Here is a 25,741-nt window from a genome sequence, read left to right as displayed (position 1 = left end):
TCACTCGACGCGGCTCATATGACAAGCCGTGAACTCGACTCTCTGGCTATTGGGCCATGTACAGAAGCGAGAAGCGGTCAGACACGAGAGCCATATTAGTCCAGAGAAAAGGAATGTTCATTGCATTGGATGACATGAGCGACGAGAGGAAAGAGCAATTCTATCTGTGACGTATCACGCGGGCGCTGGCGGCAAATGCCGTCTTTTTCCCCATCCGCTTCCAGCGAGAAGTGCCTTATATACTCGTTTGGCAGGGAAGCAGCCCTATCCCGTCGCGAGCTACTCGGCGTTACGAGAGGCCCCTTAGGGTCCTCACGGGCATTTTCTGGCAGGAAAGGTGTCTCTCGCAATGAGGATGTCCCTAGCGAACAAAGAGGTGACTCGTCGGAAGATGCTCTTCCTCCTTCTTTCCATAGGCCGTAACTTACAGTGGACTGTTCGGTGCTCCGACCGATTGATATATTTTCGACTTCTAAAGGTGGTTCTCCGAGCTCTGCCACCTCCGCTCGCCGATCACCTACCCTGTCCACTCCGAGCCGCTACTTCTCTCACACTCTCGAGTCCGCGCCACTGAGACTGACCCTCACACTCAATTCTTAAGCCCTCGTTGCAGTTACAGAAGCTGCAGACGTACGACGACCACGTCCATGCCTCGGCGCAGCACCACTTCGTGCAGTGGCTGAAGGACCGGGACGATATCCAGGCGCTGCTGGAGCTGCGGGGAGACATAGAGGAGCGGCCGTGGCATGACAAGGCGGTGTTCAGTGACGAGTTCCTCGCGCTCTCCTTCCGCAGGGTAACCGACTTTTCTGCGAAATTCTCGTGGAGTCGCGCAGCATGGGAGGAGCTAGGGTTGGACGTTTGAGCCAGGATCAGCAATGGATAATGGTTCTACAGAATTGTTGTTTACCATGACTTTGTACGAAGGTACTCTGGGCAGCTGCACACCTACAGAAGAAGTGCAATCATGCCTCGTAAAGGACTCGGAACAAGGAATGTTGTACGGGGAACTTTGCTTTATGGTGCCATGATGAGAGAGTGAGCGCAGGGATGTGGGTGCGCATGAGTGAGGCTTGAGGTCGCTTGCCTCGCAAACGCATGCTCCACGCCGCTGTAATTCCTGTATATGCAATTTAACCAAAATTTTCTCCTCGAAATAGCGTACCAGTCAAGGCCTCACTCCTTTCGAGGACTGTCGACTCGCTTCCTGTGGTTTCCTCAACATTTAGCCCAAAGCTGGCGAATCTAAGTCGGGCGATTCCAATGTTGATCTTGTCAGACGCTCGCACGTGGATCAGCGCGTGCGGACGGGCGCTTGTTCTCGATCACAATGCGCGACCTCCTTGCATCCGCCTTTCATCACTTCACGGGCGTCGGCTTCCGACGTGTCAGCTATTCCAAACATGTCCACTGTACAGAACTCGTCCGCTATATCCCTTGATGCATCTGTCGACGCGCCTCACGACCCATCCGAGCCCCTAGACGATGCGCCAACAAGCAGGCCCATACGCAAGAAGCGCAAGGTCGCAGGGGAGAAGGTCGCGACCGCCAACCAGCAATTTACCAAGCCGTCGAGGACTAGAAAGAAAGGGAAGCTTGCGGCGCTGCCCGAGATGCCGCTCGACGTCCTGTACGAGGTGCGCGCCACACACGTCGTCAACTCAACACGCTGACACCGGCCACGTCCAGATATTCAGCAACATGCACCCCCTCGACCTACTACACGTATCGCAGACGACGAAGATGCTCCGCGGCGTGCTCATGAGCCGGTCATCCGCTTGGATCTGGAAGGAGAGCTACGCCCGTGCGACTCCCGCCTTGCCCCCCGTTCCCGCGGATCTGAATATACCGCAATTCGTGAGACTAGCGTACGATAGAACATGCCATGTAGGTCGTCGTAAGCTCCTGCCCATTCATCGTGCCCAACAACCCCTCAGTACTGCGGTGCTTCCGGCGCCAGGGTAGTCGTCTGGGCGATCCGCGCGCGGACGTGCAAGAAGTGTTTAGTCAAAGAGTGCGTTACAATCTATCGTCATTGGCCTTAGTACTGATGCGCCCGGTTGACTCAGTAACCTATTCATTGAGGAAGTCGCTACCTGGCGTCGCTTTCCGAGCTTCAAGAGCTGGAACTACCAAATCGGCCAATTCATCCCTCGCGTCAAGACAGGGTGTACGTTCACTGCTTTCCTCGATTCTCAGAAGTCTGATTGACATTCTCAGTGACGCGACGATCTCGATACCGTTACCCGAAAGCCTCCATCGACGCATTTGCCGCCGCGTTCGCGGCTGATGGGGTGGAGGAGATGGACGAAGACCAGGAGAGAGCGTGGTTGGAGCCGAGGGCAAAGCAGTTTGCGGCGATTGATCAGGTACTTCGCTTCAATCTACTGCATGACATTGCCTCTTACAGCTTCTACAGCATGCGTCAATTTGCGAAGAATGGGACGAAGAGCGCCAAATAGACCGATCCTGGGAGCTACAGGCCATACGTAACGAGAGAAAAAAGAAGTGCGTGTTCCCATTGAGTCGATGATTTCTGTCTGATCGACTCCAGTATTTTCCAACGATTAACCGAGCTGGGATGGGCAGAAGAAATTGAGAAGTCGGGGTACAAGCTCTGCGCGCACAAGCTTGTCCATAAGGCGCAGCCTCTGTCAGAGAAGGGTGTGTCGCACACCGGTTGATTCTGGCCTAGCTAACATCTATACAGTCTGGAACAACGTGAAAGACACGCTCCTTGTGCACATCGCCGAACTACGGACCGAGCGCATTGCTGAGGAGAAAGAGGACGCTATACTCGATCGATGCCGAGGGCTGGCGAAAGCCTACGACGAATTCCTACGCACCAAGCCATTCACTGCCATCCTCCCCACCGTGGGGGATATCTACGCCCTTCACGAGTTTGCGGAATTGATTGATGAGACGCACTACGAAGAGGAAATTCCACAGGCCACGTATCGCGCGCTCCTCGACGCGCTTCCCAATTCTTACTTCGAGACCTGGCGCGAGAACTGCGATGCCGCCCTCGTGAACGTGCTCAACTCCATCCCACGCGAAGGCGCGCCCGCTACGAGGGCCGACCTGCGGCTCGCGACCACCGCCTTTGTCACCCCCGACGGATACTTCTCCCCTCTGACGCAGGGCTACCCGCATATCCTCGCGTCGGACAGGTTAACCGATGGCCGTTTATTCGGCGACCGTCGCCAAATGGCGCTGAGGCAGCGCCCGTGGACAGCCACCGGGATTCGAGTGGCGGTCAGGTATCGCGCGCGGGCGGAGGCCGTCATCGCCCTTGCGGGCCTGGACCCGAAGACGGCGACGGGAGACGAGATGGACGCGCTTGACCCGTGGTTTTTGTGGCCGGCCGATCGGCGCGACTATCCATTATGCCCCAGCCAGCCGCGGGCTGTCAACTGGCGCGGCGCTGTGCGTTTCCGTCTTTTGCCTTGGTCGCAGTCCATGCATGAGAATTTTGTTGCTCATTCCACGCACAGTGCTCCTGCAATGAGGAAACCGAGAATGCCACCATCCCTGCCTTCGAGCTTTTGGGCAGCGAGGACACCGAGCGCGTGCGCGCGCGCTTTTTGCTGTCGATCGACCAATGGGCGCGAAGCATACAGTGCGCGCATTGCGAGCTGCGTATGCTTGGGATGAACCAGTGCAAGGAACACCTCAAGGAAGTGTGAGTGTTTCTTGAAACACCCCCGACACTCAACCCCACCGACTAATCCTCGATGCTCGACGTTGCTGACCGCCGTTCTAGGCATTCGATCTATCAAATAACGCAAGCGGACTACATCAAAGGTCCCTCCGAGCCTGTGAGCACTGCTTCATTTGCATGGCCCTTGAAGGACGAGGACGACAGAGAGGATGATTTCCTCGATGAGTATGATTGGTAATGATAATTAGTGTACAACAATCAAATAGAAATAAATCATGGACAGCTTTCCCCGTCATGGAAGCCGAATGCGTAGTAAGAATGATTGTATCAGTGGATGCCGGCGAACTGGCTACCTGATGGCCACGCGTTGCGCGGTACCGAGACGCGGCGTGACTCGAGGCGGCGTGACTCAAGCGTGTCGTGCCCGATTCCGACCGGCACTTGAAAAGCCACTTGACATCAACCATCAACCACCACCACTCTGCCATCATGAGGAGATCCTCAAGACTTTCCAAGCCTGCTGTCGAGGCAGCCATGGCGGATGATGCGGCCACTGATGACCACGACGAGGTCGTCGCCTCGCCACTACCTGAGGAACCAGATTCAGAAGATGACGGAGCGACGACATCCAAGCCCCCGGCGCGTAAACGACGAAAGACGAAGGCCTCGACAAACGAGATCAAGGCTCCGAGACCACGCAAGCGCGGGAAACTTTCTGCGCTTCCCGATATGCCCATGGATATCCTATACGAGGTATGCCCCGCATCGCCGACGCGTCGCGCCACTCCTGACAGCGTGTTGTGCAGATATTCCGGTCGCTTCATCCCTCGGACCTTCTTCACCTTGCCCGCACGACGAAGGCTTTCCGCAGTCTGCTGATGAATCGGTCATCGGCCTGGCTATGGAAAGACGGTTATGCCGCATACGCAGATGACCTCCCCCCCATCCCGGGCGACTTGACCATTCCTCAATTTATGAGCCTCGCGTACGATAGGATATGCCACGTGAGTCGGAACCGAGCCCCATCTCCTCACAGCTAATGATATCGAACCTTAGTTCTGTAATGCGCCGAGCGGCGTCACCACCATCGTCTGGGACGCGCGTGTAAGGACTTGCAAGAAATGTTTGTGTGACAAGCAAGTGCTCTCAAACGATTCTTATCTGAACGCAGCTAACTGACGTACTTCAGGAACGTGTTTGTCACCGAGACGAGCCGCGACCAAATCTTCAAAAGCCTGGCTGGTGTGCATGTTAGTATACCATACGATGCAGAATGCCTCCCGGTCGTCACCGTGCGCACTGGTGAGTCCCTTCCCCCCAGAGTCCACTTGTGTACTCACCTCGATGCAAGGCAATCGTAGCGTGGAAAGGCTATATCCTGCCCATTTGGTCAAGCAGCTCGCGCATGAATACGCAAGCGATGCTAAGGATCAAGGCTGGCAGTGGAAAGAGACCTCGGCATGGTTCAGGGAGAGATCGAAACAGCACATGGCCAAGGTGCAGGTGAGTCGAAGGCGCATCGCTCTGCGACTTCACTGTTGACTCTGACTCAACCGCTGCCAGCACGCCAAATCGTGCGAAAAGTGGCATGCCGCTCGCGAGAAAGAACGAGGCGACGAGCTCAAGCAAAGTCGGGATTCCAGACAGGCCGAGTAAGCTCCTGTACCCTTTGTCTGCCCTTTCCATCGCTGACGACTTCGCAGCATCTTGCGGCGCATGACTGACCTAGGGTGGGGCGATGAGATTCAGATGCTTGGGGTTGATAAATTTGGCAAATACAAGCACGTCCGCAAGTCGCAGAAGCTGACCGAGAAAAGTGTGTTGCACATTCCCCTCTTTTCCACGAGCTCATCTTCTTTGCAGTGTGGCTTCAGATCAAGGACGAGCTTGTTGAATATATGGAAGAAGTTAAGAGAACGCGGCTTGAGGAGGAGAAACGCGAGACACGGTGGGCCCGATACCGACTCCTTGTCGAGGTCTACACCGAGTATCGGGTGGCGCAGCCCCTTGACACGATCCTGCCAAATGTCGGTGACATCGCGATAATCGACGAAGTCAGCCACATCATCGAGGGCACTCCGTGGGACCAGGAGCTCACCAAGACTGACCTACGCGCCGTTCTCGACGCGATTCCCAAATCTTTCTTCGACGACTGGCTTCATCGGTGTGAGACCGCCCTCGTCCAGGTCCTCAACACGGCGCGGCGCAAGAAGCGCGCGACGAGGGCCGATCTCAAGCTCGCCGCGACCGCATTCGGCATCAAGAACTACAGCCGCGAACTTCACTACCCGTCGCTGCTCGTCGACGACACGATGACGAAGGTCTACATGTCGGAGAAGGACAAGCAGAGGGGCGAGGTGCACATTTTGTGTGGGCACAAGCCGTGGTCGGCCGAGCGCCTCATACCCTCGTATCATTACATCGCAAAGAAGGTGGTCACGCTGGCGGGATTGGATCCCTCCCGTGCGACCGGCGAGGACATGGACAAACGCGATCCGTGGTACGTAGACTCAGACGAAAGGAAATGGAGAAGACTTGCCAGGAGCTGGCGCAACATGGTATGTCCCTCGCGCTCTCCTCGAGCTATGCATGGGTCTAACCGCGCCCGTTAGGTAGCATGCACGGACCGTGGTACTCGCTTTGAGCTTTTGGGAGACGACGAGACCGCGCTTGCGCGTGCGGAGGTCGCCAAGACGAAGGGGATCCCTATTTTCCACGGAGACAACGGAGAGAAGGGCATGTGTGCCCATTGCGAGAAGTGCTTCGCCAATTTCAAGGACCTCGAAGCGCATCTTCGGCATTCGTGAGTTGGACATCTTGCGCAACGCCGAATTACGAGCTGAACCAAACGATAGGCATCAACGCAAGCGCATCACCAAGAAGGACTTCGTTATGGGAATGTTGTATAACATCAGAGGCCATTGTGTCGAGCTGCCAAAGTCATCTACCACGAAGACGACCATGTAGGTAGCTACGCGCCCGCGCACAGTCGAGGGACAGCAAGACCAGAGTATAGTCGTTGATATCATACAAACGCAAGTGTTATATTGAAAGCCATTTTCTGTACAATCCATCCGCAAGTGGTCTTGCTCCCGTCACCGAGTAGATTAGCGCCAAGTTGTACGCTGCCTCCCTGACGAAGACAACTGTCTAAAGTGAATCATCAACTGAGGAGCAACAAGCGGAGTAGATGAACCACCCACCTCTCCAGCCTCCGCCCGCTTCAGCACGCGCTCATAGTGCGTCACTGCTTGGGAGAAGAGACCTGCGGCCGTTCCGATGTCAGCCCAATGGCTACAATCATGGTCCCCTATCCCACTCACCCAGCTGCTGAAACGCACGACCAAAGTTGTAATCTGTCTCCCCCCGTCCGCCGCGCACCCCACTCCGTACAGCCCTATACTTGCTCAAAAAAGCGAGAGCCTGCGCGATGAGATGGTGTCGATTGTCCGCCTGTCGCTGCATCGCACGCCCAAGCGACGCAATCGCAAGGAGGAGGCAAAGCACTGGGTCGTCCGGGCTATAGTCGTAGGCATGCAAAAGGTATACTGGTTCGGTATCAGCAACGACAATCACGGACGTAGTCGCCGACCTGGAGGAACACTCACCCAGAGCACTCTGATAGCTCCGCGCCGCTACACAGGTCATTCCATACGCAATCATGTTCACCGGACTATACTCCTTGGGCAAAGGCGGTCTGTCCGCTGAGCCCGACCCTTCGTCCTTCTCCCCTTTGTCCTCGTCGTCGTCTTCCTCCTCTCCCTTCGCCCCACCGGCGCCGCCCGCGTACGTCCACCTCCTCCCCGGCACCCAGCGAACCAAGTCTGGCGTCACGCTCGCCGCGTCCCGGAGCTTCATCTCTCGGAATAGGAACTTCTGCAACGTCGCGCGGATGAAGGCATCCGTGGGCCGCAGGCCACTGGCGAGGGATGCCAGGAGCAGCCGGATGGGCTCGTCATTGAACTGGTGTGTGTAGACGACCTTGCGCGTCTGCTCGACGACGGTGTCGAAGCGCTGGGCGGCAATGGCGCAGGCTAGAGGAAAGGTTGAAGTCAGAATGCTGACATCAGAAGGAGGGGCGGTCGACGTACTGGCGAGTGCAATTCGAAGCGTGTTTTGCCGCGCTTGCGAGACATACGCATTGGAGAGCATCATATGCCGCAGTATCTCCTCTGCTAACGGGTAGTCGCCATCGCGCGTGACGAGAAAGCAATACTAGTTGCTCTTTAGTACGACGATTGAAACACTATTCACGATAGACGGATACCCACCTGCATCGTCATTCTCAACCAATCGTCAAAGTGTATGGTTCGGAAATGCTCGATCTTCTCGTCTACACCCGCCTTCTTGCCGCTCCGTTTGCTTTCTGGCAAAGCTTTGAGTATGCGATGCGCCCATAGAAGCAGACGTACCACTCACCGAGATCCATCTGCAGCCTCGAAGCCATACGGTCTTCTTCCGCCTCCGCTTCTTGTGCGGTGCGTTTCCGCCTTCGGCCAGCGCGGAAGATGCCTTTGAAGTCGCCATGCTAAAGGGAAGGCGAGGTCAGGATACATAACACGCACAACTGACACTCACTCACTCGATCTGTCGTGAACAGTCGCCTTGTCTCCCGAAACATCTCGATCAGCTTCTCCGCCTCCAACAGCCACTCTCTTCGTGCGGTAACCCGATCGGGTCTCTTGCCCTTGCGCTTCGCATCGTCCTGCGTCGGCCTGTTTCCTGCTTCGACATCCCCGTCCGCTTCACTATCCACGTCCATTGCATCTGCGCTGACGACTGCGTCGGCCTCCGGAGGTGCTACGTCGCCATCTTTCTCCATGTCGGTGCCTTCCTCCTCTCCGCCTACTACTTGCCCCCATAGCTCCTTCACCCGCGCCCATCCCTGTGCGGCCTCCTTCTCTCTCTCCTTCTCCATGGCCTCGAGCTGCGCGCGCGTCAGCCCGGTCCGCGGTTTGGGCGCCTTGCGCGCCGTGGCGGTGCGGTCTTCAGCGAAGAGGGACGTGTTCGGGTCGGTCGTGCCCTCTCGAGCGGTGCCTTCGCGGGTATCCGTGGGGTCGCGCGCGCGACGCTTGCGAGAGTCGATGACTAGAGAGGCATCAGTTTAGTGTTTTCCTGATGCGCGCCAAATTAGAACACAGCATGAACCTCACCTTGACACACCAAGTCATACGCCCTGTGCACCTCGCCCGTGGCTTCGTAGATCCCGGCCAGCTTCATCTTCGCGTCGTTCAGTGTCGGGTCCGCTTGGATGACTAGGCAATGGGGGTTAAATATCGGCAGTGCGACGGTTGCGCATACCCACCACTCTCGTACACCTCCGCCGCCTCCTGCAGCTCGCCCAGCATGTGGTAGCACGCGGCCGCCTGCATGAGAATCTGGATGGACGACGTCTACAGGAGGGGGTCAGTATTGCGTGCAATCTCGTAATCGTACTCTGACGTGACGGAAGAAGAAGGAAGATAGCCAAAAACACAAGCAGATCATGGATGGGATGGCCTAAGTTGACGACACCAGAGTGATTTTTGGGAGAAGCATCGGCGAACGATCGAAGGCTTCATTCACTCACCCCGACATCACCGCCCAGCACCTCGTAGACGCCTTTGGCCTCTGCCCAAAGCCCCTTTTCGAAGTACGCGTCCCCGATCTCCGCAAAGAGAGGAGCGTAGTCTGTAGGCTCTTCTGCAAGGACGACACTGGCGTGAAGCTGGAAAATTCGAGTTGGTCAGCGCTGGTGATATGGCTTCGATCTTAAGGGTAAGCGGGGCATAGTAGATGATGAAGTGATTGTAGGCAACAGCAGGACGAGAAGGGATGTCTCAATATATCCGCGAGTACGAGGACGGCATAGACGTGGGCAAAAAGCTGCGAGCCAAGACGCACCTTCCCTTCCTCCGTATCTCCCATCCTTATTCGCGCTACCGCCAGTCGCTGTCGAGCGTTCAAGTCCAAAGGAAAGTATCCCGGGGGGATGTCGCCCTCGTTGAGGGGACGAGTCATCATGGTGGGTAAGTCGTATCTGGACGGCGGAGAGGTTAGCTTGTAGTTCTATGCTCAGCGGCGAGGCGAAAGGAGATGAGAACCTTCAAAGGTGGAGAATGCATGGTGCAGCGTAATAGAGGATAGAAGGATGCCGCTCGCGCGAAGAAGGATAATACTCACTCCCTGTCATCCGGGACCGAATCCCAGTAAGCCTGTGTGCCGCGACCCTGCAGCCAGCGCATCCCGGTCTTGATGACATGGATCGCCCGCTGATGGGCTCCAAGAGCGCTGTGCAAGTCCGCCAACACGAGTATCTCAAGCACGCCGAAGGGGTTGACAGCACCGTCCGCGCCAGCCTGTCCAGTCGGAAAAGCTTCCTGGTAATGTTTCCACGCCGTCTCATAGCATTCGGCACATGCAGCGAGATCGCCGAGCTCAACAAGCACGGGTCGGAGTGCGGCTAGCACGTTCAGGTCATGAGGAAGGCGGCGAAGGAGAGCGACAAGGCTGGCTCGTGCCGCGCGCAGATCGTTGACCTCCCTCGCCAGCGCCGCCCGATCCCACAGCACGGCGACGTTATCCGGGTCCGCCGCGTACGCTTTCGCGTAGCAGTATAGTGCCTGCTGGGCAGCGCCATTAACGCGACTCTGCTGCGCGAGCCGTATCCACTCCTCGGGATCGCGGCGGAGGTGCGCGGCCATGATGCGGAGCTGGAGCGCAGGGGCGGGCATGTTGAGATCTGCGTAGCACTGCGCGAGGACGGTCCACGCAGACGCGGCGCGCGGCTCGATGCGGATGACCTCGCTCATGAGGCGGATGGCGGCGGGGAGGTCGGCGTCGACGTACGCCTGGTTGCCGTCGCCCAGCAGCGCGCGCACCTGGTGTGAGAGCGTGGGGCCGGCGCGGGGGGCGCGCTTTCCCTTGCCCTTGCCCTTGTTGGCGCGCTTGAGACCGATACCGGACGCGGCTTTCAGGTCGTCGCGGAAGGTCGCGTTCTGCGCCTCGAGCTGCTGGTCCCAGTCATGCGCTAGTCCGCTTGCGTCTGTACGAGCATTTTGACGAATGGATTGCACAAGGCGGCTGAGTTAGGGCGTTGTTGGGATGCGAAAGGGAGAAGGGGACGAGTGATCCGGAAGACGCAGGGGAATCAGTCAGTGCGGTGTGATCGAGTACTGGGTAGACGACGCACTCGAAATCTTGGTCGTTGTCTGGGTCAGCTAACGCGTCTTCTGACGAAACGTCGCTGGCAGAGTCGTCTGATGTCTCTAGGCTCGAAGTTCAGGGGGGAATGTGAGTTGAGCACACTGACGCACCTTCTTCCTCCTCATCGCTCAGCTCGTCTGCAGAGGCTGGCACTTCCTCGTACAGCAGCCGTTGCGCAGCATAGTGATCCATTGTTCCCTTGTCTTCAGGTCGCCTATGCAATCCCTTCACTCGAGCTCGAATGGACAAGTAAGAAACGATGATGAACGTCAGAAGAAAGCGCCCATTCTGCGGGCCGTGCAGCCGGTACCGGCAGTTCGTATCAAGCATCTCGACGTTGCTTTCCTGCTCCAGACGTGACGCGCAACAAAGCAAACGAGGATGGCCCTAGCGTACAAAGAGGTGACTCGTCGAAAGACGCTCTTCCTTCTCCCTTTGATAGGCCGTATCTTGCAGTGGACTGTTCGGTGCTCCGACCAACATGGCATAATTTGACTTTTAAAGACGGTTTTCCGAGCTCTGCCACCCCCGCTCGCTGATCATCTGCCATATCCCCTCCGAGCCCCTGCTTCTCTCTCATACAGCAACTTCTTCTCGGATCCGCGCCACTGAGCCTCACCCTCGATGCTCAAGCCCTCGTTGCAAAAGAGGTTGAGGGCGCGCTCTCCCATGGTCAGCGACGCGTTCATGAACGGCGAAGACGAAGACGATGATGGCTCGGACATATTCGAGTATCTATTCAACAACCCCACCCACCGTAGGCAACTGAGGCGCGACGGTGGTATGATATCTCGCAGGAGAGGCGGAGTGGAGGAGAACAATGGGGGCGACAGGGATGCGGGGAGCGTCTGTGGTGGCGAGGCCTTTTATCTAGAGGGCGGAAAACTGGGACGGTGCGGTATCGGCGGCGATGATGAGAGTGCACGCAAGCGGCAGAGAATTGGCTCAAGCATCAGAGAGGGCGCCACTGGGAAAGATCGACCGGAGACCTTCGATCTGTTAGAGAATCCGGTGGGAGTTATGCATGAAGTGCGTCGCCCATCTCTATTTCCATCTCCTCGTCCCTCGTCCTCTTCAACTCAGTTTTGCTTCGTCCCTGACATTTACCTTCAGGTATGCAAACGCGCCGAGCCGTCGCTCGCCCTCAACCTCGTACAGAGCGTGGAGGGGATGTCGGCGGACTCCCTCGCCGGAGACCCTTTCCGTTTGCGTACGGTGGCAGAATCACTGATCCAGCCAAGCGCCGCCTCCGACGCCATCTGGATGAGCAGCTGCGCTACCGCGCAAGGCCTCCCGCCCATCCCGGTTGATGTCTCCCGTCAAGAGTTTGTGAGGCTGGTGTACAGCAAGACTTGCCGGGTGCGTACTGCTGAGGATACACTGGGACAATGATCTTTTCTGACAGCCGTATCCTCTCTAGTTCTGCAACGCGAGGAATATCCAAAAGATCCATTGGGCGGCGCGCGTGCGCGTGTGCAAGGCATGTCTGGATAATAGGTGAATCGTCGATCTTTTCCCGTCATCTACCCTATAAATCTCACCACACCCCCTTCGCCCAGAAACCACTTCGTCAATGAGGCGAAGGCGCTAGACGATCTGGAGGGCATCCAGGGCGCATGGATGGGGTCCCTCCTTCGACTGTTACCCCCGATTGTTACTGGAAGTGAGTTTGAGCCATCTTTTGTTGGGCTACCTCTTCGCGTGGATGTGTGATGCTCATACTCCTATTCCGACCAGAGAGCCAGAAGGCGCGCATGACACCCAAGTATATGACGCTGTCTATCGACGAGCTCATCGACGACTACGAGCACGACGAGGTCAAGAGTATGGGTCGGGAGGGCCAGAAGGCGTGGTACGCCCGCAAGCTGCAGGCCATGGAGGCTATACATGAGGTGAGGTCAAGCCTGGCATGCATCTCTGCTGCCACTCATGAGCTTCCGTCTTGCTCATACCTGTTTTGTACCAGCACGCCAAGGTCTGCGAGCGGTGGTACGAGGAGAAAGATGAGGACAAGGCGGTTCAAGCAGATGCGATCCGGAGGCAGCGGAGGACAGAGTGCGTACGAGATCATTCCTTCGCGCGTTGCTTGCACTCTTTACCTGTTGTCCGTGCCGCGTCCGCGTGGGCTTGCGCCCTTCGCGCTGCACCTGCGCTCCTCCTTTCAAAGATTATCGTTTGTGCCACATGCTCATCATTTCCCTCCAGCATCGCGCATCGCCTGACGACCGATTTGGGCTGGGGACAGGAACTCCAGCAGCCCGGTGTCCTCGACGAGCTCTATAAATATCCGTGGGTGAACATGGCGAAGCCGCTTACAGATAATGGTGTGTGCTCCTTTGCATTTGGCTCTCGCCTTGTACTCTGAGCGCGTGTGAGGCTGCGTAATGTGCGACTGATGGACCACTAGCGTGGAAGAACATGAAAGGAAGGGTCGTCAAGTTTCTACAAGAGTTGCGCGCAAAACGGCTCGGGCTCACTGGCGCTGCGCGGGAGATCGATGATTTGAAGACGACCAAGCTGTGGCGCTATGCTGCGAATCAGCGTTATGGTATTACTGAATGAGATACGTACGAGAACGTCATTATTGTCCTACCCTTTCGAGCGCTGGCTTATTGCTCAGCGGCGCAGCACACATGCAGTAGACTCGGTACTAGGGTTGCGTATAGACATAGTACTACCACAAACTTAGGCTAGGATTTTAGTATTGCATATCGTCGAGGCGGTGACGAACATCTGGTGGCCGCCAACTATACGATGCAGCGAAGTTCCTAGACGAGATCATTAAGAATTACTCTTGCCCTCCTTCTCCTTCTGCAATCGCTTGTCCCGCATGCGGCGTACATAGGATACGATCCTGCTCTTGATGTTCAACCAGGCTAAAGGACCAGTTAGCATGACGCTCCAACGATCGCCACCCTAGTACAGGCACTGCCTCGCGAGGCTGCTGAATAGGAGAGCTCGGTCCCGCCTCGATGATACAGCTCTCGCGAGGATGTCGAGGAAAATCTGGCTTACATTCCTCGCTCAGAGCATGCTCCGTCCGCACGCCTCTCAGCGCTCCGAGTTCCCCGGCCGGAAGCCGTGCGACCGCGTCGCCCAAGCCGAGGTCGGTGAGGCGCTGGATGACGCTGGAGGTAGGGTTAGCATTGGCATAACAGCGGAGAGCGAGTCCACCAGGAGGAGCATGAGGAGAACGAAGAGAAGGTGGAAGAAGGCGCGAGACGGTGGAGAGGGACAGGAAATCAAGAATAGGCACGCACGCTCGTTCTCTCTGATCGCATTTGCGCTCGAACTCGCGCACGGCCCAGTCCTCGCATAGCTTCTCGTGCTGAGGTTCGCGTCAGTATCCAGCGCAGAGGCGCAACAAAGCGTACGACATCCATGGCAGCGATCAGCAATCTAATGAGTAGGGGCACATTCGGCGCCCTGCTACAGCGCCTTGTTGGCTGTCATAATGGATCGGACTGGCTCACCTTCACCAGCGCATTTAACTGCTCCTGCTTCTGCTTGACCCAAGGCTTCCAACTGACGTACGAGATCTTCTGAGCGTCCTGCTTCTGATTCCCAGCATCGCCTTTCTCCACGGGGACTGTCGCCTGAGCCACCCATTCCTGCTCATATCGACTGGCAGTCTCCTGGCAATACAGGGGTGGCCCGCGTCCTTTCCAGGAAGAACAGCCAGTGAACGCTAGTTAATGCCGCATCAGCATATCTGGTATCACTGTGCTCGCGCATGTACTGCACGCAGGCGAACATGATATTGGGAGATAAGGGGCAAGACTCACGGTTTACAGCCGGAAGGTGTCTGTAATGTGGCAGTATCGATTTTGCATGTTGTTCTCGGTGGAACATATGTTGATAAGGGATGATGGAGAATCCCCAGAGCTGCTGGATTGCGACGAATCTGGGTGGGGGTGTCAGCGTGACTGCTACTGCGTGTGACGCGACTCGCATAGGCGCAAAACGCCGGGTCTCCAGCCTGCGCGTCAAGCGCGGCGCAGACAGGAACTCCATGGTATTGCTCACCTGGCATTTATGCATTTCTTGCAAAGGCGCTGATTTGTCTGCCAAGAAACGAAGTTGGCGATGTGGGAATGACAGCGCTGAGGATCAAAGGGTCAGCATGCGACACTACTGACATCATGCCCCACCGACGACTTGAAAGATGTGTGCCATAGCGAACGACTCACGTAGCATCCTACTTTTCCATACAGCAGATTTGCCCACTGCGGTTCATTCAGATCGTCCGGCTTCGGCGGCACGTCGGGCACACCGGGATTCAGAGGATGTTCGGGCACGTTCGCCATGCAGCGGCGCCACAGGAAAGCTGTGGAACGGTTGAGGAGCATGGATCGCAGGAGCTTGGTCGTGCGACACAGGTGAAGGAGGTCGATTGGGTGGAGGTGGGAGAGTACCTGCAGCGTTGGCGTCAGTGCAAGCATCATAAACGGAAGGCAAAATGGAGGATCGCGCGTGTATGCATAGTAATCCTGCGTATCTGGCTGAGTATAGCGTACCTCGTCGATGAGTTCCGGTGGCAAGTCGAACAGCCGCGAAAGACACCCGTCCTCTTGAGCGCTGATGGGTCGCCTTTTCGCCTCTTTCACTACAGAGTCGGAGGATTTATGTAGTGGCGCATCCTTCTCTAAGGTCTGTTGCGCTTTAGACTCGATGGGCTCAAGAGCAGGGGCCCTGGTCCTCGCTTCGGTGGTAGTGGTAGCGGTCCTCGCGCGCTTGCGTGGCGGTGGTTCCATCTCCCTGCCAATATCGCAGGCTTTCTTGCGGGGACCCTTCGGAGTCTTGGAAGATCCCTGATTCGTCTTCTTGGCTTTATTCGCGACTGTCCTCGCTGGTTTACTGCGCGACGGCGCGGGCGACGCACGCTTGCCTGCCGCGGTAGTACATGGACCGGAAGTCTGTGTCAATAGTTCCTTTGGAGAAGATGCGGACGCAAGTCTGGAGGACCTGCGAGGGGCGAACACCATGGTTGTCGTGGTTGTTGAAAACAAGTTGGTGTGGCGTCGTGTTGGTTGACAATTCGGCAATGTCCGGTTATGTACGCCGGCAACTGCCGCAGACCAGAGTTCACACGGGTCCGCGACGCTCCTTCGAAGACACCATCATGACCATCGACGTTCCGAGATCTTGATCTAGGAGGGGCAGACAATGCATTTAATTGTGCAAACAAAGGATCAGCTGGCTCTTGTTAACGGCATATGCGCGTTGACTCGTAACACGAACTAGTACCTCGACACCCTCAAAGCGCAAGCCCGAGACATTCCCGCCTATTCGTCGTCCGTGCCAGAAACGACCTCGGTGGGCTCTGTCCTTGCACCGTCCGCGGTTGCCGCACCGGCCTCTGCGGTGACAATGGCCGCCTCTATCGTATCAAGGTAAACCCACTCCCCTTGAGAGCTATCCTGGTCAAGCTTTCGGCCGAGGTCGCCGCGTTTGACATTCTCGATTCCGTGCCTACAAGCGCTCGTCAGCACGCCTGTCTATCTTTCGGAACCCACGAAAGATCGTGGAAACTCACGCCTCCTTCAAGTGCTCACGAAGATCTTTCCCCGATCGGTCCGTGCGCTCCTCGCAGTGCGCACACTGCAGCGCATAACGGGTGTTCAGAATTTGCTGCAGGAGCAGCCTGCGCCCGGTCTCGGCCTGCTTTGGACCCAGAAGCTTGAACGTGGTGCCGGAGGGACTTTGCCCGAAAGCGCGCTGGACCAACGTCATTGAGTCAACTGCCACTCGCGGCAGAGGACTAACTTACCGCAGCACGCCACGGCATCGCTCGCACCGAATAGGTGAACTCCGAAGCGCTCGCGGGTATATACCATGGATCACGTTCGTCCATGTCCTCGCACGTCGCCGTCCGGGGGTTGAGCCCAGCCAGCTCGACCAGCTGGTGCGCAGTCCCGTTGCGTGCCACAACCAAGTGTTTCGCGGACCAAGGATGGGAGCCTAAGAGCAGAAAGTGTCCCTCCAGAGGCAACATGGTGCTCGTCGTCACATACGAGACCAGGATATCTGGGTAGCCGACCGTGGAGCCCTGATAGCCGTTTTTCTCCCTGCGAAACATCGTCGTCGCGAGTCTGAGGTCGGCTGCTTTGGCCCGCTTCTTCTTATATTGCGGCGCGGTGTTGAGCAGAGCAACCAAAGCGTCATCGCACTTCACGCGCCACTCGTCGAAGTAGCTCTGCGGAATGGAGTCGATGGCGGCCATGAAGGTGTCCTCGGTCACGTCCTGGTCGAACGGGGTGTCCTCGATGACACCAATGACCGCGTCCACACTGATAATGTCGCCGACCGGCGGGAGGACAGCGTCGCGCGGCTTACGCGCGCAGAACTTGCGATACGTATCCGCGAGAAGCCGGCAGCGCCTCATAATCGCCAATTCCTCCTCCCGCGCGAGGCGCGCCGCCCGCAGCTCTTCCAAGTATTGTACCAGCGGTTGCTGAATGTTAGCCCAAACTGGAGGCCGCTGATCAGCTGGTTCCAAAAGCGGGCTCGGACAACGTACTCTTGTCCGTCAGCTTCTGGCTTTTTGCCACCAACTTGTGGTTATTGAACAGTCTCGGCTGCTTACTGATCTCCTGACCCCATCCAAGCTCTGTCAGGCGCTTTCTGATACTACAGTGCGTCAGAGGGAGCGATCGAATACAAGGAAGACACGTACTCTTCTCTACGCTTCGCGCGAATGTCAGATAGCTCCCCGGTTCTATGTCGCCGGCGGTCACTGTCCCAGCTCTGGCAGAGTCGAGCGTGCTAACGAGAACCTACCATTAGCATGAATCGAAGGGAAGGATGCACAGCGCACTGCTTCGATCTTCGAAAACTGTTCCTGCCTCTCCTGCAGCCACGTACTCCGTCGTTCTGGTTCCTGCGCCAGAAACTCCGTATTGAACTGCTGCACCATGTCCCGAAGAAATGCGCCTGGCGTACAAAAAAGCGCTCAATCGTCGTACACGTCATAGGAAGGACGGCTGGTCACTCACCGGCAGCGGTTTGTGGCAAATAGCGCGGAAGGCGATAGCCATAGTCAAGCTCGCGACGAAGTTCTTCAGAGATCGTGCTTGCAAGCACAGGGTAGGTCGGGAAGATATCGCTGAGGGGCGCTCTCAATGGTGTGTATGATATGAAAAAGCATTCACTCACAAGTTCGAGGCGCACTTCTTGCATACGCGTCTGCGAGCCGTCCAGAGGATGTTGGTGACGCTGGGCGCAAGGCAGTACTGGGTGGGACATACGTGTTAGTGGCACAGTGGCGAGGAACAGAGCACACGCACATAGCAGATCCTGTCAAAGCAGAGGCTGACGAATTGGGGGATGGTCATATCCTCCGGCAATGGTGGTAACTCGTCTGCCGCGCTGGCGTAGCTGTCCTTCCACAGGCCGATCGCCGAGCGGCTCATGAGCACACTTCTGTAGAGTTTGGTCGTACGCGCGACATGGAGGAGGTCAGCAGGATGCAGATGTCCGAGTATCTGGTTCGTTTGGATATCGGTGAGGGTGTTCAGTGGCGAGGACGATCTGACGCACCTCCCACAGGATGTCCATCGGTATGTCCTGCAGCGCAGCGAGCCGACCACGCTTCCGAGGCCTCGAGGAGGGCGGCTTGCTTGAGGAGCCCTTCTTGGCGCCGGTCTTGCGACTCTTGCGCGCAGGCATCCTGACCTCGTCGTCGGACGGCTCGTCTATCGACGCGTCGCTGACGTCGTCCGCATTACCGTCGCCGCCTGCGTCGGCCTGAGTCGAAGGCGGCTTGCTGGCGCCGCGTGACGCAATCCTCGTAGACCTTCGCATCTTGAAAGTGCTGCGGCCACTGCGAGGTTATGTGGAAGTCGACCGCGAAGAGCAAAATGGGAAGGACATCGCGGAAGTCGCGTCGATCGGTCCGGAGTCATTACGCGGTCACCTGACGAAGACCTCGGAGCCGATTGCACTGGAACTTCAGTGGGAGACTTGGGCTGTGCTGACTTTATCTGGACCTTCAAATCGACCAGGTCTTGTTTGACCCCCGCAGGGATAAGATTTATCATACTTCCGTGGGCCTAATGGTCAGACGAGGCGTTTTGAGAAACGGCCAACGAAAGAGGCATAGAAGTGAGTACAATTACAGGGAACAAAGGAGTGTGTGGTAGAGCTGCTGTTGTAGCGAGCGTAGGAAATAGAGTGTATCCAATCATCATCCCGTCATCCTTCCAAAATCTGGCGTAGGCCAACAAACAAGCGATGGAAGGGCATCGGCGAAAACACGCTTTGTGTAAGATGCAAGAGCGGCAGGACTGGTGCATGATATGCGAGGTGCAGATGGCAAGCGCAGGCGGGGACGGCGGGAAGCAGCACGAAGAGATGATATCGATCACGACGACATACAACGAACCCATTCTCCTTCTCCTACTCCCCTCCACCTCCGCCCAACGCAAGCCTCCACAGCCCACTCGGGCACGAGAGCCCGTCCGTGTCCGGCAAGCTGCCAAAGGTGATAGAACTCTCGCTCGGCGAGGACGATCCATCAGTGCATGACGAGGTCGGTTCTTCAGCTAGCACATGTGCAACCTCCTCGAGGCGCATGCCCGACGGACGATCGGAATCCAGTCCAAGTCGCCATAGATCAAACGCGCAGGTGAGCCTATCGGTATCCGGCAAACTTCCCAGAGCAAATGAGCCAGAGTCGTCGCCCTGCGAGCTACCGAGGCCGCTCGCGTCTTGCGAGCCATCCAGCAAGTCATCAGAGTAGCTGTCGTCCAGCGGGCTGTAGCCGTCGTCATCGTCGCCTAGCGAGGAATCGAGGTCACTATTGTCTGACGACTCGTAGCGTCGTATTCGATCCCAGGCAGCATCGAGCGCGGCCTCACCACCGGCGTCCCGCGCGATGAGGCGTACTGGAGATCGGTCGATGAGGACGGGGAGTGCATCCTGTACATTTGTCAGCAATCCTTCTCGAACCGGACAATTCCTCCGATTGAACCGCAAACACGCACATCGCAGATGAAGGCACTCAGGTCCTCCCATGCCGTCTCCGAGCACTCCGCGCCGCCCACGAGTTGCGCATCTTCCTCTCCTGCCTTGCCCGTATCGTGGCCCTGCCAACATCCTCCAGCCTCCTCCGTATCCGGCTCGCCCGCCTCCTCCCTATCCGGCTCGCCCGCGAGGAAGGGGGTGATCAGGGCAGGCGCGCGCAGGCCGAAGCCGAAGAGCTGGTAGAGCCCTGGTCCATCTCCGCCGAAAGCGAGCGCAGCTCCGCCGTGGGGTCCAGCGCAGACGAGCGAACCAGGCTATCCAGCGCAGGCAGGGGGCTCCGCCGACCCAGCGCAGGCAAGACGATCAGGCGAACCAGAAGGCTCCGCCGACCCAGCGCAGCCGAAGCGGCCGTCCCGGCATATAGGCGAGCGCAGAGAGAAGGAATCACCCTCGGAGCCGAGCCGAGAGTCGCCCTCGAAGCCTATTAGAGAGTCGCTCTCAAAGCCGAGCAAAGAGTCGCCCTCAAAGTCAAAGAAGGCGGAGGTAGAGTAGCTGAAGGGCGAATAAAGGGAGGAGCGGGAGGGTGAGAAGGGGCCCGGCCGAGATAAAGGGTCCGGCGAGGCGGTGTTGCACAGCAAGCCCGTATCGTCGTTGTCGTCCAGCGGTGCGTCGTCGTCCGGCGGTGCGATATCGTAGTCCAGCCGCGCGCTATCGTCCGGCGGCGCGAGGGCGCGTACATCGCGTATATGCGCCGCATCGCGAGTATGCGTCGTATCCGCAACCGTCATCGTCGTGGTCGTGTTCTTCGTGCGCGAGTTGATCATCGTCGCAGACGGATGGCTAGGTTTAGACGTCACAGACGGAAGGATGAGGGCGGGAGCTGGAGACTTTCGAAAGCACAGCTGACACGAGAGCAAGAGCGGGCGGGACAAGGGCGTTCGACGCGTTCGGGAAGGCGATCAACGCTTGCGAGACAGGAAGACGATCAACGCTCAAGAGACAGAAAGACGATCAACGTCGGGCGTGGACGAGACAAGGAGAGGAAGGAACGGTCTACGTTCGGGTGGGGATGATGATGGAAGGAGACAAGCCGAAGCTAGGGTCGATCGTTGTGATCACCGTGGTGTAGCTTACCGTTCCCCGTTGGCTTCGTCAGATGTTTGTGTGCAGCATTTAGCCCGGGCTAGCGCTCATCAACGATTCACACATCGAGGGCACAGTTGGGTAAAAAGGTATTGCATAGGCGCTGCCGGACAAAAGTATGGGCTGGATGTTAGGAGGATCGAACTCCTGGCCTTTCGCATTGACAACATGCAAAGCGAACGCGCTACCACTGCGCTAAACACCCGTCTTCAGCGTGTGGCCATCATTGCATGGCAGCGCCTGTGGGCTTCACAGTGCCGTTGTCTTCGGTCATCACCCATCCTTCTTCTGGCACACACAGGCAGGAATCCTCCATAGCGCAGGAATTGTGTAAAGCTACAACGCTAACCACTGGTATACAAGAGAGGAATACACAATTGCCCAAAAATCCTTTCCGAGTCCTCGGCCAAGTCCATCGCTCATTAGTAGACGCCTGCAGATGCACCCCGCCGTTCCATGATAGCGACTCCCGACGATCTGCTCATTGTCAGCAATGGGCCGCATGTGTCCAACGAGACAACTCACGTTCCAATCCTTCCCGCGCCCGCGTCAAACATCTCCTTGCATTTCTCAAACGTCCTGATCCCTGCGCTCGCCTTTACTTGCACGCCCCTGTCGCGCACGGTCTTCCACATCAGACGCACGTCCGCCGCGCTCGCGCCTCCGCCCGCGAACCCTGTGCATGTCTTCACCCATGCCGCGCCTGCCTCTGCCGCGATGTACGCTCCCGCGACCTTTTGTGCGTCCGAGAGGAAGACAGTCTCGAGGATGACCTTCACGTCCGCGGGTGCGGCGGCTTTGACGACTGCAGCAATATCGTTGTAGACGGTCGCAAAGTCTCCGGCTTTAAGGGCGCCGAGATTAATCACCATGTCGACCTCAGCGGCGCCGTCGCGGACGGCCTCCGCGGCCTCGCTGGGAAAGGGGTCAATGATGGGTGGGCAGGTGGGACGGGGGAACGCACAAGGCCTTCGCGCTCGACTTGCCCGCGCCTTGGGGGAAGCCGATCACGGCGCAGGGCACTGTCTTCGACCCCTTCAGCCGCTTCGCCACCCGGGGGATGTGCCATCCGTGAACGCAGACCGCCTGTGACCCCGCATCAGTCGACCACGATCGGCGATCGAGCAGCGCCCCGCACGCACCTTGAACCCGTGCTTAAGCGCCTCATCACATACCGCCTCGATCTGGTCGGGCGTCGCGTCGGGGGCGAGAAGAGTATGATCGATCGCCTGCGCAACTTGCTGGTCCGGCCCACTGAGGAGGGAAAGCGCGGTGAGGGGCTTCGTGTTGTCCGAGATCACACGCCCGAGCTTCAACTTGATCATCCCGTCCCACTCGCTGTTCGTGCGCGCCGCAGGCTGCGCTGGCTGTGCTGGGCTCGCCATGGTTGTGGTGGTGTCGTGCGCCTGGAGACGATGTGCGGGGAATGGATGCGCGAGGGGAAAGGGGGATTATCCAGTAGAGATCAGAGAACAGAGCACAGGTGATCCAGACCCCGCCGCACGACTGCCGAATCTGAATGGAAAGGGAAAAAGGAGAAGCTGGAGAAGGGAAGAGGGGAAAGAAGCGGAGGGTAATTGTGGGAGTCGCGCCAGCAGAGCGCGCTCGCTCATATAGCGTCAGCACATGACGCCGAAGGTCCCGCGCGGCCTTGGCGCGAAAGCCGACGCGAGGGCGTTTGGGCGCGCCGCTGATTGGCTTGAGCGAGCCTGCTGTCCCGGCGCGGGTGAGACATCCAGTGCTGGGATTCGCGTCGGCCTCGCGCGCTGGGTGATGGTTGGTTGGCCGGGGCCGCTGATCCAGAACTTCGAGCTATGTTTGGCAGGATGCGAGGTTTGGCTGTGTTTGATGATGGGCTGTGTACGAATTAGGCAACGGACGATACTGAGTAGCCTATCCTGGCGTTCGGCCTGAATCCACGACGGATGTCCACTGTCCAGCTCTATGGCGGGTTAGGCAGGCGGGGAAGGGCGAGGCACGCGGGTGAGGGCCAGGAACTCCTCAGCGCGAATGCGAGATCGATGGACGAAAAAGGACATGTGGGCTTGTGTAGTGCGGGCAGGAGTGGCTGCCATTGAAGAGGAAGAGGAAGGTCCGGAAGAGGGGAGGGAGCGGCGGCAAAGCGTGAGAGGCCGCGAGGAGCCGCCTCCTCGTTGCAGTCGATTGATCTGGAAATCGTCCAATAGCATCTGGAGATGAGACGATGGCATCTGCAAGTGCAGTGACAGGAGCATCGAGCCCAATGGAAGGGATACTTCCCAAGTTAGGGCCCGACAGAACAATTGGGGCGAAGGTCATGTATGCTTAACGATCGTCGTGATAAAGTTGCGTATCAGGGCGATAATCTACGCTACGGAAGGCAAGTAGTCAGCGAGGATAGGTGTGAGGATGAGAAGCATGCGCGCGGAGTAATACGGACGCATAATCTGCCAGAGCAGGAGTTGTACTGGCTACCAAAGAGGATTCGTTGCGTCCGCTACAGACCGTCAGCTGACAGTGCAGCGCACGGTTATCACAAGGGAGACGCCGTTAGGGGAAGAGTAAGAAGAGGCAGGTATAAATTGAGGTGATTCGTCCGATAGCACACACTTTCCCCGGTCTCCTTCTACTCGAAATGACAATTGGCTACAACAAGACCAGTGTCCAGTATCCGCCACATCGCTCTAGCAAGAGCCTAAAGTGGGGAGTGACCTAGACATGGTCTATCTCAAGACCACGCACAGGGAAAAACCAAATTCTTCACGCTCGAGGGGAAACCGTACGACGGCGGCCTTATCCGTATCAAGTCGGAACAAACGATCTCCCGCAGAGGCGAGGACTGACGACGGTTCCAGCGGCCGTGAAGGAGGGGTTGAAGCAAAGAGCTGCTTGTAAAGAAGACGACGACTTGAAGTTGAACGGTGAGTGTTATGAGCGTTACCGTCGTCGTCCCTGGAGGTGTCGGTCGGACCGGTTGGCCGACGCGCTTGGACCATGGCGCGACCCGGGCGCGTCGGGATGTTCCGGGCCGCCGTATTGGGGCGGCGAATTTCGTGCGACGCGGGTTGCTTCTCCCCATCGCGCGTAGCTCTCCCTCAGTCATGGCATCTCTCGCTCGCGCTCGTCTTGCTGGCCGGTTGGTGCGTAGGCCTCAGCTTCTCAGCTTGGGGGGAGCGGTTGCGCGAGACGAACGCGCCAGCTCCACGCGGTTTTGCAGAGCTAATGCACTCCCCAGGCCTCTGCCTCCCGCCCCGCCGTCTTCGCGCCGGCGACCCTCCGCGCGCGCTGGATACAGACGTCGGCCGACACGACGCAGCTGCACGAGTCTCCGTCCGACTTCAGCCAGCCGTTCAAGGTCAAGATTCACGAGGACAGCTTCCGCGCGCACAACTGCGAGATGCCCGAGCTTGACGTCGACGTCACGAAGGACGAGCTCTTGACAATGTACAGCCAGATGCAGACGATGCGCCGTATGGAGATGGCCGCAGACGCGCTGTACAAGGCGAAGTTGATTCGTGGTTTCTGCCATCTGGCAATCGGCCAGGTGCGTGTGCCGTCCTTCTCGCTTTGAACTTCGACTGACCCCGTTCAAGGAAGCGGTTTCAGTCGGCCTGGAGCACGGCATCCATAAGGATGACCTCGTCATCACCGGCTACCGCTGCCATCCCTTCGCTGTCCTACGTGGTGGCACCATTGTTGGCGTCCTCGGCGAGCTCCTCGGTCGTCAGTGCGGCATGTCACACGGCAAGGGTGGTTCTATGCACATCTTCACTCCCACTTTCTTCGGCGGCAACGGTATCGTTGGTGCCCAGGTCCCTGTCGGTGCTGGGCTTGCTTTTGCTCTCAAGTACCGCCAAAAGGACAACTGCTCCTTCGCACTCTACGGTGACGGTGCCAGCAACCAGGGTCAGGTCTTCGAGGCGTTCAACATGGCCAAGCTCTGGAACCTCCCATGCGTCTTCGTTTGCGAGAACAACAAGTACGGTATGGGCACGAGCGCGGAGCGCAGCTCGATGAACACGGAGTACTTCAAGCGCGGAGACAAGATCCCGGGTATCCAGGTGAACGGCATGGACATCATCGCGACTCGCCAGGCTGCTGCATACGCGCGCAAGTGGACCGTCGACGACAAGCGTGGCCCGCTCCTCGTCGAGTTCGTCACCTATCGCTACGGTGGTCACTCGTGAGTGTCTCCCTGTTTCCACCTCCCGGCAGCGTGCTGACAAGCTGTGCAGCATGTCCGACCCGGGTACGACCTACCGCTCCCGCGAGGAGGTCCAGCGCATGCGTAGCACCCAGGACCCTATCCGTGGTCTCCAGCGCTACATTGAGGAGTGGGGTGTCGCCAGCGAGCAGGAGCTCAAGGTGCGTAGTGCCGACTACTTCCTTCATCGCTCGTCTAATACACCTATCAGGCTCTCGACAAGAAGGCGAAGCAGGAGGTCGACGAGGCGGTTGAGATCGCCAAGGCGTCCCCGGAGCCCAGCATGGAGGACTTCTGGAAAGATGTCTACTACAAGGGCACCGAGCCGCCCTTCCTCCGCGGGCGTGAGCGCGAGGAGGTCCACTACTACTAGACGGGCGGCCTAGTGGTCTGTCTGTCTGTAGTCTGACTTCTTATGCACTCATTTGACATGCATATGGCGGTGTAGAGGATGCTAGCATACTGTGATGGAGGCCCTTCGTAGACGCACCGGGGATCGGGTGTGTTTGCGGCAGCGCGGCATAAAATACGGGGCATGTATATCCTAGATTTCACTATTCATGCGCGGGCCGTTAGTAGAAACTCGATGGAATTGTCAAAGGACC

The 25,741-nt window shown here is 57.7% G+C and overlaps 11 protein-coding genes and 1 non-coding gene across 12 annotated transcripts; 5 read left to right on the top strand and 7 right to left on the bottom strand.

Moving 5' to 3' along the window:
• Window positions 1-607: 607 nt before the first annotated feature.
• SCHCODRAFT_02482925 (uncharacterized protein) lies at window positions 608-865 on the top strand (the record flags this gene model as incomplete). The annotated part of the gene is made up of 1 exon (XM_050342821.1): window positions 608-865. A coding segment is annotated over one exon (258 nt), but the record flags the coding sequence as incomplete, so codon positions are not given.
• Window positions 866-1,349: 484 nt separating this feature from the next.
• Window positions 1,350-3,955, top strand: SCHCODRAFT_02743676 (uncharacterized protein). The gene is made up of 10 exons (XM_003034711.2): window positions 1,350-1,637; window positions 1,690-1,887; window positions 1,938-2,014; window positions 2,070-2,170; window positions 2,221-2,369; window positions 2,420-2,508; window positions 2,555-2,664; window positions 2,711-3,426; window positions 3,495-3,682; window positions 3,764-3,955. Exons 1-10 carry the CDS (start codon window positions 1,404-1,406, stop codon window positions 3,897-3,899), a joined length of 1,998 nt encoding a protein of 665 aa, XP_003034757.1. The 5' UTR covers window positions 1,350-1,403; the 3' UTR covers window positions 3,900-3,955.
• A 180-nt stretch (window positions 3,956-4,135) lies between these two features.
• On the top strand, window positions 4,136-6,628 carry SCHCODRAFT_02559754 (uncharacterized protein; the record flags this gene model as incomplete). The annotated part of the gene is made up of 10 exons (XM_050343752.1): window positions 4,136-4,414; window positions 4,468-4,665; window positions 4,718-4,797; window positions 4,851-4,963; window positions 5,013-5,164; window positions 5,225-5,313; window positions 5,365-5,477; window positions 5,525-6,219; window positions 6,274-6,464; window positions 6,517-6,628. The coding sequence occupies exons 1-10, from the start codon at window positions 4,151-4,153 to the stop codon at window positions 6,626-6,628; spliced, it is 2,007 nt and encodes a 668-aa protein (XP_050203214.1). The 5' UTR covers window positions 4,136-4,150.
• On the bottom strand, window positions 6,524-11,119 carry SCHCODRAFT_02608820 (TPR-like protein). Its single transcript, XM_050344339.1, has 15 exons — window positions 10,957-11,119; window positions 10,833-10,908; window positions 9,824-10,723; window positions 9,545-9,680; window positions 9,231-9,368; window positions 8,967-9,054; window positions 8,815-8,916; window positions 8,244-8,749; window positions 8,081-8,189; window positions 7,933-8,027; window positions 7,753-7,876; window positions 7,270-7,695; window positions 6,985-7,209; window positions 6,865-6,926; window positions 6,524-6,811 (listed from the first exon to the last, which is right to left on the bottom strand). Exons 1-15 carry the CDS (start codon window positions 11,036-11,038, stop codon window positions 6,704-6,706), a joined length of 3,177 nt encoding a protein of 1,058 aa, XP_050203213.1. The 5' UTR covers window positions 11,039-11,119; the 3' UTR covers window positions 6,524-6,703.
• Window positions 11,120-11,194: 75 nt separating this feature from the next.
• On the top strand, window positions 11,195-13,837 carry SCHCODRAFT_02683607 (uncharacterized protein). Its single transcript, XM_003034713.3, has 8 exons — window positions 11,195-11,875; window positions 11,960-12,205; window positions 12,267-12,343; window positions 12,406-12,509; window positions 12,584-12,738; window positions 12,813-12,901; window positions 13,052-13,170; window positions 13,254-13,837. Exons 1-8 carry the CDS (start codon window positions 11,471-11,473, stop codon window positions 13,406-13,408), a joined length of 1,350 nt encoding a protein of 449 aa, XP_003034759.1. The 5' UTR covers window positions 11,195-11,470; the 3' UTR covers window positions 13,409-13,837.
• SCHCODRAFT_02608814 (uncharacterized protein) lies at window positions 13,443-15,836 on the bottom strand. The gene is made up of 8 exons (XM_050344338.1): window positions 15,364-15,836; window positions 15,037-15,261; window positions 14,873-14,949; window positions 14,632-14,750; window positions 14,320-14,534; window positions 14,107-14,174; window positions 13,862-13,974; window positions 13,443-13,722 (listed from the first exon to the last, which is right to left on the bottom strand). The coding sequence occupies exons 1-8, from the start codon at window positions 15,829-15,831 to the stop codon at window positions 13,628-13,630; spliced, it is 1,380 nt and encodes a 459-aa protein (XP_050203212.1). The 5' UTR covers window positions 15,832-15,836; the 3' UTR covers window positions 13,443-13,627.
• Window positions 15,837-15,999: 163 nt separating this feature from the next.
• Window positions 16,000-18,707, bottom strand: SCHCODRAFT_02523093 (uncharacterized protein). Its single transcript, XM_003035519.3, has 10 exons — window positions 18,386-18,707; window positions 18,133-18,330; window positions 18,002-18,078; window positions 17,842-17,951; window positions 17,664-17,779; window positions 17,523-17,611; window positions 17,367-17,476; window positions 16,617-17,317; window positions 16,383-16,564; window positions 16,000-16,318 (listed from the first exon to the last, which is right to left on the bottom strand). The coding sequence occupies exons 1-10, from the start codon at window positions 18,647-18,649 to the stop codon at window positions 16,132-16,134; spliced, it is 2,034 nt and encodes a 677-aa protein (XP_003035565.1). The 5' UTR covers window positions 18,650-18,707; the 3' UTR covers window positions 16,000-16,131.
• A 357-nt stretch (window positions 18,708-19,064) lies between these two features.
• SCHCODRAFT_02044012 (uncharacterized protein) lies at window positions 19,065-20,033 on the bottom strand. Its single transcript, XM_050341599.1, has one exon. The coding sequence runs from the start codon at window positions 19,940-19,942 to the stop codon at window positions 19,244-19,246; it is 699 nt and encodes a 232-aa protein (XP_050203211.1). The 5' UTR covers window positions 19,943-20,033; the 3' UTR covers window positions 19,065-19,243.
• SCHCODRAFT_02608808 (uncharacterized protein) lies at window positions 19,880-21,009 on the bottom strand. Its single transcript, XM_003035520.2, has one exon. It carries the CDS (start codon window positions 20,632-20,634, stop codon window positions 20,125-20,127), a length of 510 nt encoding a protein of 169 aa, XP_003035566.1. The 5' UTR covers window positions 20,635-21,009; the 3' UTR covers window positions 19,880-20,124.
• A 68-nt stretch (window positions 21,010-21,077) lies between these two features.
• SCHCODRAFT_t6 lies at window positions 21,078-21,158 on the bottom strand. Its single transcript has one exon. It is a non-coding gene; the product is annotated as a tRNA-Ala (tRNA).
• Window positions 21,159-21,234: 76 nt separating this feature from the next.
• Window positions 21,235-22,584, bottom strand: SCHCODRAFT_02608805 (deoxyribose-phosphate aldolase). Its single transcript, XM_003035521.2, has 4 exons — window positions 22,096-22,584; window positions 21,918-22,039; window positions 21,479-21,868; window positions 21,235-21,430 (listed from the first exon to the last, which is right to left on the bottom strand). Exons 1-4 carry the CDS (start codon window positions 22,336-22,338, stop codon window positions 21,376-21,378), a joined length of 810 nt encoding a protein of 269 aa, XP_003035567.2. The 5' UTR covers window positions 22,339-22,584; the 3' UTR covers window positions 21,235-21,375.
• Window positions 22,585-23,958: 1,374 nt separating this feature from the next.
• SCHCODRAFT_02608798 (uncharacterized protein) lies at window positions 23,959-25,718 on the top strand. Its single transcript, XM_003034714.2, has 5 exons — window positions 23,959-24,072; window positions 24,168-24,476; window positions 24,526-25,115; window positions 25,168-25,297; window positions 25,348-25,718. The coding sequence occupies exons 1-5, from the start codon at window positions 24,034-24,036 to the stop codon at window positions 25,507-25,509; spliced, it is 1,230 nt and encodes a 409-aa protein (XP_003034760.1). The 5' UTR covers window positions 23,959-24,033; the 3' UTR covers window positions 25,510-25,718.
• Window positions 25,719-25,741: the final 23 nt, after the last annotated feature.

The sequence above is a fragment of the Schizophyllum commune genome (assembly GCF_000143185.2).
Source record: "Schizophyllum commune H4-8 unplaced genomic scaffold SCHCOscaffold_1, whole genome shotgun sequence".
Classification (NCBI taxonomy): Eukaryota; Fungi; Basidiomycota; class Agaricomycetes; order Agaricales; family Schizophyllaceae; genus Schizophyllum; species Schizophyllum commune.
This window is presented reverse-complemented; position numbering and strand designations above follow the sequence as displayed.